An 8704-nucleotide genomic window follows, 5' to 3' on the forward strand; every position below is an offset into this window, starting at 1 on the left:
AAAAACCCGATTTTACCCAATAATGAAAAATTGTTAAAAATAAAATGTGAAGAATGTATTACTTATATTCATAATGTTTTAAAAGAATTACGCCAATATTTTTATGTATGAACATAAATATAAAAAAAAAATGATTTTTCATATAACTTTTTTTATTTAGTTGTCGAAGTTACATTCAATACTTTTGCATTAGAAAAATAATTTTACATCATTTAATTTTTTAATATAAGGATTAAATTTATTATTTAAGAATTTAACTAATAATTATAAAAATATTAATATAATTTCCAAACAAAATAAATTTTTATTACTTTTGAAAATTTACTAAAATGTTTCTCAAATGAAAACTTAAATAATTCTTTTGTCCTGATTCATATTTTGACATGCTTGATTTTTTTATAGTTCTTTTTTCGTATTTTTTTTATATTTTAATCATCTTATAGATTTCTTGATGTAGTTGTTAACTTTTATATTGAAGCGTATTCCTTTGTTTCTTTTTGGAAAGACAGGGCTTAAGAGCCCAAACAACAAAAGAAACTTAAAAGGAAAATTACACGTAAAAGCCTCTATCAAATAAAACTTCAGCCATGTTTGCTAGCTGATGTCGATGCTGTAAGGAAGTCATGTTGTTGAAAATAAAGACCTAACTCCTCTTAATGGCCATGTCTGCGAGACCAAAAAAATAGTAACAAAAATGAAATATCAAATAAGTATACGTTAAAATTATAATGAAATCGGATGCTAATAAAAACATTTTTGTATAATGAAATTCTAATTGATACAAAAATAGTATTTTAAATTTAAATGTCTGTATAGTTAAGTATAAATAGTATAAAGTTTGAGTGATAAAGTAATTGAATGTTGTTTTAAGTAACTGAAATTTCAAGCAATTAAGAAGATATACGAATATGCAAATATGAATGTCAATGAACCTGCTCGTAAAATTTAGACACTAAATTTCTAATTTTGTCAACGAAAACTTATTAAGATTACTCCATTTATTGAAATAATATCACATCATTCATATTTTAATGATCAAAAGTTTGTACACCATAGGAAAATCACTACTTTTAGGGAAAGCCCGTTTAGACATTTTCAATAGTTATAACAATTTCACCATTATACTCATTGAAAATATTGACGTAATACACATTACTCAAAATCTAAAATTTCGTTCAAGATTATCCGAGCTTGCTTGTCTCAAATTATTATTACAAAAGACAATTATCCATACCCTCCGTTTACCTTTTTTTTTTTTTTTTTTTTTCCAAGATACTTTGGAACTGCATAGGTATTTAACGAGTAGTTATCACTAGCACAACTAAAAACAAGAACAAAATAATAATTTAATTTTTATTAACCTGAGAAAGATAAACTTGTTTTTCTTTACAAAGAAGTACTAGTTCATGTTTTGGTCCCCCAAACCTTTGGACGGGACTAACATTTTCAAACAAACATTCTAAACCGATACAAACCTTCAATGTAAGAGAATTATCTTTTGGGGTTCTGTAAAACGGGGCAACAAAAGCAAAGTTTCTTACCTCTCCAGAGCCTTCAAAACTGTCCAAATCTAGAAAGACATATTGTATTAAACCATCATCCATATTCATAATCAGCCACAACCTATTCTCACTTGAGATATTATGGAGGGTGATCTCACATGGTATACCAACAGGTAGTCCTGAAACAAAGGGAAGAGGATGCTCGGAGTCATTGCTGAGAATGCTTAGTTCTGCCTTTAAATGTCTGATTGTTGCACGGAACACAAACTGCTTCAGGGAGAACAACTTGAGACATTTATCAAAAGGAAATGGACTGCATGAAGCTTCTTTGATGTAGGTGCTACTTAAATGTATTAATTTCCCAAGTTCAACTACGAAATTAGATGGCAAAGCTGATCTTTCTTTAAGTAGAGATTCAACATGCAAATATATAGCAGTCAACCTCTTGAATGTAGGATTGAGAGAGCAGAATTCAACTTTACATAGCCTGAGGGCACAGGTCACTAATATTAGCTCCAAGACATTCAATTCCTCTTCTGCAGAAAAACCTATAAACCTACTCATCAATTCTTTAACCCTCCTGTCAAGTTTTCCCAGATTAGATTCCAATTCTCCCATTCCACGAGAACACAAACTTTTCGCTGGCAGCAAGTGCTCCCATACTTTTGCAAGTAGCTTTATTATCCGGAGATACAGTAAAGTGAATGCCATAGCATCACCAGATCCCAAAGAATCAAATGTCAGAGTTGTTAACTCTTCCTTCAAACATCTGCATCATTATCATCATCACCCCCAAAGGAAGAAATAGACAATATTAGATGAATACATGCTAAATTAAACAATCAAAAGATAAGAAAATGTCATATAAAAGCAGTTTATAAGCTTGCAGGACACCTTAAATTTCAAGTCCTCAAACCGAAGATAGACACCATTAACCAACCAGAATACCCACATTACGCATGCAATGTAAACTCAGCACACAAATATGCATCAATATGCCAAAATCGAGTTACTGAAGTAAATGCCAAGGCACACGTTTTACTGAAGCTATACTATGGTTTATTACCTCAAGAACTTCAGCACTTCATTCGTAACACCTGACTGTATCATTGGCCACATATCAGGGAACTTCGCAAGGATATAATTAGTGAAGTTTATAACTTCATTATACACTGATTGCTGTTGTTCTACCTGGTAATTGGCTACCACTTTTGTCACCCGCCTGCTATGGGACTCAATTTCAGAGTCAATCACCTCATTGCTGGCAAAATTTGGAGCATCGCCTTCAAGTACAGGCAAACGTCGATCCCCTTCCCTAAGGTTAATATTCGTAGCAGAATACCCTGTAGATCTGCTTTTCTCACATAGGTAGGCCAAAAGGGCATCCCTATCCATGACATCACTAAAAGCACAACATATTCTAGCCAGCAATGTAACTGCATAAGAAAACATTACTGGTGGTATACTGCCTATATCTGCATTCAAGAGCGGAGCAGATATAGAAAGGATTAATAGTGCAGCTATCCTTGCACTATTAAATTCTATGCTTCCTTCAAAAGCTGCTTCTACCTATACAGAGCAACATCAGAAAGTAATCAGTGCCACACTTTCTAAGGACTATAGCCTATAGGTACATCAGTTTCATTGGCATGCAAAATATGCCAAATATTAAAGAAGATCTGTATATTGTTAAATCATAATCTGACCTCTACAGAAATTTCTTTAATAATCAAGCCAACAAATTTCCTATGATTTCGTCCAAGATGAGAGAAAGCAGAAAACACATCAGCTTCATCCTGGAAAGATTTAAACATAGAGAAGAAATAAAAGTTAAGAAGTGCTAAAAAGTGGTCGTATTGAGTATCTTGGCTCCCGTTATACAAATGTAAGGGACTAAAAAGTGCCAAAAAGATGATGAACGGTGTAATTGATAAAGCAAAAGAAATATTTTGGATGAAATGAGGAAGGGACTATGATTGTAGTTATTATCAATAATTTTCCTATAACTTATTTTTCTTTTGAAAAATCTAATATTTCTTTGTTATGGAATCCTTCCCTCTTTCACTTTTGCTCTTTCAATAGTTGTGGGAAAGCAAGTGCTTTGAATGACCATAAGATATTATTTTCTCCATGGCTGGTTCTGAATTCTGGATGATCCTAACTTTAGTAAACATTAAATCCTCACTGCTGTGAGCCTGGTTTTCACTTAAATCAATTCCATATGCCCATTTATCTTATCCTATTCCGTTACGTGCCTCTGGCTATTAAGGATACTTTTGAAGCCAGAACAAAATTTCAAAAGTGATGAATTATTGATGCGTGAGTACAGTAAAGATAAGACTATCATGTAAAGGGGGGCAAAATACAAGTAAACAAGGATATCAAGTAGCTTCAATAGAGGACATGTAAAACAGCCAACAAGTATCTCAATTGTGAAAGGAGACGGTGATGCAAAATGCAAATTATTAGGCTTGTTTAACAATGAGAAACAGTTAAGATAAAATGGACAGGTTAAAAGATATAATTGCAATATATGTAGTCAAGGGTAAGTTCTTTATAGCCTGAACTGTGAAATAAAAATATACATAGTCATCAAAGTCAAAAGTTTTCCCAATCTGTTCTGCTTTTCATTTCAATTCAAGGATTCTGACAGCCAAATGCTGAGTGAAGGGGACAATGGTTGAGTTGACCATCAGTTTGAGGTGAGTTTGATAGGTAATGAGTAACACAATTATAAATTATTAGAAACATAGATTTTCAGGGGTATATCAAAAGAATAATAAGAATGAACTCAAAAACATTACAGTCAAACCATCAACATGAAAATGACCACACAAGTGAAACGAAGATTTCATTTGCAATGCCATAACAACTTTATCTAGTGAAAAAGACAATGGGAACATATTACAAAACAAACCTCTGGATATCTGTCTAAATTTTCCATAAGTCCATTAATAAATGATTTGAACAGTGCCAAATCATTTAGCTTCACTTGTTTAGCTATTTTCCTTTCAACATATCTTACTTCTCTATTGTTGTCCACTAGAACACCAAGAAACTGCAAAATAAATTGAAAATAAGCAAATATCAATGACAAATTGCCACATAGACAAGATAAAAAAGTACTGCAATTAGTTAAGTCAGCATGAGAAAATTTCATCTGTTTAGAAATTTAGGTTTTTTAAAAAACATTTTCATTTTTGGATTTATTTATTTCGAAGAAATAATCGCTTTTTTTTAGCAGCTTCCTGAGAAAGCTTTTGAAAAAAAAAATATCATTTTCCAAAAATAATACGTAGCCAAACATGCTACTGATATCCATATCCCATCTCAAAATTCCCATAACCCATTCATGCTGATCACTAGATTTTATTTACGAAGAAGTTTTATCTTAAAGCCAAACCTTGTGGGCCATCTAAGAAGGATGTTTTATAGTTGAAGAGTAAATGTGTGTAGCTATGTGAAAATATATTATTGTTAATGGAAAAGGCATAAACATAACAGTCCCAGGGAATTGATTTGGGACCATTGGTTGGTGCTGCTTCTTTTTTTTTTTAAGAAAGAAGTGTTTTTTTAATTAAGATATGTTGTTAAATTTTTATTTTTTTTTATCATAATTACATAAGTTTTTTGGGGAAAAAAAAACTGTTTTGTGCTTCTCTCAGTGGCTAGAAAAAGTAGCTTATGAATAAAAGCTCTAAAAGGAATATATATCATAAAAATGCCTTTTTTCAAAATCCACACGCACTAGTAACTAAATCTATTGAGTTTTTCTGTGTATAATTTGATTTTCCCACAGATACCAAAACACAAAGTTGTTTTGGTTTAGTATACATCCAATAGGCCATCCAACCAATCTCAGAAACGATATCTTTTTGGTTTCCATGAAGAACAATTTTTCCATGCACCTCAGTAGTCATTCTTTACTTTCGAAAAGTAATATTTTCAATCCCAGTGACCTAGTTCATTCTAAAAACCTAGTAAAAAACTTATTCATCAATTGAAAACCCAAACCACTACAACTCTACTCATCTTCCAGGAAAATAACTACACCACCAGCATAACTCTTTGACCATAAAACTTCCAAATAAAAATACAAAGTGTATTTTCCAAATCTGTCGTCCCTTAGAAAACAAGGTAAATCTTCAGCTTAAGAAAAAAAATAACACACTGTAATAATTATATCTTCATACAGCAAGAGGAGACAGGTTCATAATTTGTCCAACAACAATGAGATGCATCTTGCAGTCTCAAACAAAAGGAAAATTGTAGGCACTAAAATATATACTGGATATAGAGCAAAAGAATTAATGAAGGATGAGAAACATACCATGTGCAAGTGCTTTTCTTGAAGCTTCAGACAGCCATGAATTTCCATATGATGCATGGTTTCTAAAGCTTGTAACCGAACCACCACTGAATCATCATTCAATATATCCATTAACATGTTTAAGGCTTCACGAGCAAACTCAATGGAGAGGATTGTCAATGTGCGTAAGGACTGGCATGCAGACTTCCTCACCTTCAAGTTATTTCCATATAATAACATAAGGAATATGCCTTGAAATAATACAAGATAGTTACAGTCAATTTTTATATGAACCTTGGTAAACAAAGAGCAATATATGACTTTCCGAATAAGTTACCTCAAAGAACTCATCCTCAAGTCCATGAACTAGTGCACCAGCAACACTAGTTGCCAACAAATCAAATTGTTCAGATGTGCTCTGACCCAAAGTTTCCTTTTGTTTTCCAAACCCTAAAACTCTCTTTGATAAGCTTTGCAAAAGAAAATCCTCAGATACTATTTCCATCTTACTAAGACCAACAAAGGCTTCAACCCTGACCTTCATGCTCATATCTCTTGCCATAGAGCAGAGCTACATGCACATGCAGTGAATCGGTTATGTGACATTGAGGGAACCAGCCAACAACTGTCAGAAATGCTTGAAAACTTAAATGGATATTTAACACAAAAAATTGGAACATGGAATCCATGAAATCAAATGCAACCAACAGTATAAGAATATACCTTGGCAAATACTTCATTGGACCAATAGGCCTTCATGTCTGCATTAGAAGCTGCTAAAATCAGACCCCATGAAGCAACCTGAAATATAACAGCTCACATCATTCAAAGAATCCCCACCATCATCGCTCCATCAGTTTACACAATTAGCTCAAAAACAGAATATTAATCATTCAGCATTTACTAAACTCAACTAAACTAGAACACGGCAGCTGGTGACACTAACACCGAAACATCTGATTTTCTCATTCTAGTCTCACCGTGACACAATGTCAGGGCAATAAAAAAAGGGTAAATGCTCATTTAAGTCATTTAAAAATATACTCTTGTTTACAGGTAATATCAAATTAGTCTTTTAATATAGTAAACACCCATTTTAGTCTCACTCAAGATCACATTAGCCTTTTGTTTTATAGGTGATATCAAATTGGTCTTAAAATGGCAATTAATGGGAATGCCATCAGTTTGGTACACTGGAAGACCAATTTCATGCTATTAATCAAAATTGAAATACTACTTTGATGTAATTATAAATAGAGAACCAATAACACGCAAGAATATTTTATAGGACCAAAATTAAAATTTACCTATAAAATGAATGAAACATACAACAGATTAGAAATCAAATATAAAAAGAGAGACAACTCAGGAATCGATCCTCTTGTGTTAAAATTTCAAGTGACCTTGTTATGTTCAAATTTCACACGTGGCTATTTCTCTCTAAATTCGCAAAATTTAATAAAGTCTCACTTGTTTAATATCTAAGAAGAGAGATTTAGTCCCAAAAATTTAACATAACCAATGACCAAGGTATATCCAAAATGTGGAGAGATCTTTCGACTATGGCGTAAAACTAACAAGTCTCATTCCGCATTTCATATAATTGATTTTTGACTATTTAATGATTATAATTTATTTGAAATTAATAATTAATTAATTAATATAACTCAATAAATTATAACATATAAAAATACGAAAATTGAGATGAGAGTAAAATTTTTTAGCTTTAACATGACCAAGATATATACAAAATTTTTCATATTACATATTCATGTAAAATTTTATCATAAGAAATACCCATAGAGAGAATTGAATTTTGAATTGAAGTAACTTACAACACGAACAGCAGAGAACCTAACACAATCATCTCTATCACGAAGAAGCTGACCAGCACGTTGATAACACCCTTCCACCAAGCCAAGGTCTTTGAACTCTCCACGCTCGCTCAAACCAACAAGCCCTTCCAACGAAGCTTCTCTCACGTAAGGGTAAGGGTCCTTCGTGAACCCTAACAACACCGCCAACAACAAAGCGGGTCTGACCCGAAACCGCAAACCCGCATTCCTCAGCATCCAAACCCGCGCCGGCACGGAGGGTCCGAAACACAGCGACACGAAGACACCATCGTCAATTTCAAGCCCTTCCGCGAAACCCGAAGTGAGAGCCTCGAAGGACTCGACGGCGAGGCGAGTCGATGACTCGGTGGCGGGGAGGAGCGAGTCGAAGGCGAGTTGGGAAAGGGAAGGGTGGTGATTGGCGAGGTCGGAGAGAAGCTTGAGGGCGTGGTGAGTGAGTTGAGGAGAGCGAGTTAGGGTTTCGAGGATTGAGGAAACGGTGCGTTTTGGGGTTGAAGGGTTTATGAGTAGGGACCTCATGGAAGAGAAGGTGTGGAGAGAGATAGATTGTTCGATTGGGTTTTGTTCAGGTTCAGGTGTATCGTCTTGTGGTGGGTCCATCGCCGGAAAACTAAGAAGGTGACGGCGCCGGAGCAAAGAAACTTGGTGGTGTGGTGGTGGTGGTGGTGGAGGAAGCATAGCACCTTATTCTTTATTTTCAAGTTTTAATCAACAATTATCTTTAATATATATATTTAAATTGGGATATGAAATTATTTATCCTACCTACTCTTTTTCAATCAAAATCTCAATAATATAAGAAAAAAGTGAAAGTTAATTAAGATTCATAAAAAAAGGTTGTAAAAGAAAAAGAAAAAAGTATAACCCCCCATTTAAATTTTTGGTAATCGTTAAGTATATGTCTTTGTATAGTTTAATGGATTTTTAATCTAATATGCAGGCATTTAATTCATTAAATGAGTTTATTTTTTTTGACTAATTTAAATTTATTAAGTAAATTATTTTCATTAAATGGGTTTCATAAGTTAATGATTAAG

General features: G+C 33.3%; 1 protein-coding gene across 2 annotated transcripts; it reads right to left on the minus strand.

Moving 5' to 3' along the window:
• Window positions 1–1346: 1346 nt before the first annotated feature.
• On the minus strand, window positions 1347–8356 carry LOC133305887 (protein SIEL). Of its 2 annotated transcripts, XM_061506134.1 has the most exons (9): window positions 7647–8356; window positions 6535–6612; window positions 6149–6382; window positions 5833–6024; window positions 4420–4560; window positions 3209–3298; window positions 2694–3071; window positions 2569–2603; window positions 1347–2271 (listed from the first exon to the last, which is right to left on the minus strand). In XM_061506134.1, the coding sequence occupies exons 1-9, from the start codon at window positions 8343–8345 to the stop codon at window positions 1347–1349; spliced, it is 2772 nt and encodes a 923-aa protein (XP_061362118.1). In that variant the 5' UTR covers window positions 8346–8356. The 2 variants fall into 2 exon arrangements, with proteins under 2 accessions (XP_061362118.1, XP_061362116.1); XM_061506132.1 differs by having other exon boundaries at window positions 2569–3071.
• Between the last annotated feature and the right edge of the window lie 348 nt (window positions 8357–8704).

Source organism: Gastrolobium bilobum, unplaced genomic scaffold, assembly GCF_033153095.1.
Source record: "Gastrolobium bilobum isolate Gb01-03AN ecotype WA unplaced genomic scaffold, APGP_CSIRO_Gbil_v1 utg12810, whole genome shotgun sequence".
NCBI classification, from domain to species: domain Eukaryota; kingdom Viridiplantae; phylum Streptophyta; class Magnoliopsida; order Fabales; family Fabaceae; genus Gastrolobium; species Gastrolobium bilobum.

Excerpts from the sequence above, each read along its gene's own strand:
- LOC133305887 (XM_061506132.1), bottom strand. The coding sequence starts at position 8,345 with ATGCTTCCTCCACCACCACCACCACCACACCACCAAGTTTCTTTGCTC. Across the intron at positions 4,561-5,832 it reads AAGAAAAGCACTTGCACATG|TTTCTTGGTGTTCTAGTGGA; the intron begins GTATGTTTCTCA and ends TTTATTTTGCAG. Across the intron at positions 3,299-4,419 it reads ATTTAGACAGATATCCAGAG|GATGAAGCTGATGTGTTTTC; the intron begins GTTTGTTTTGTA and ends AAATCTTTCCAG.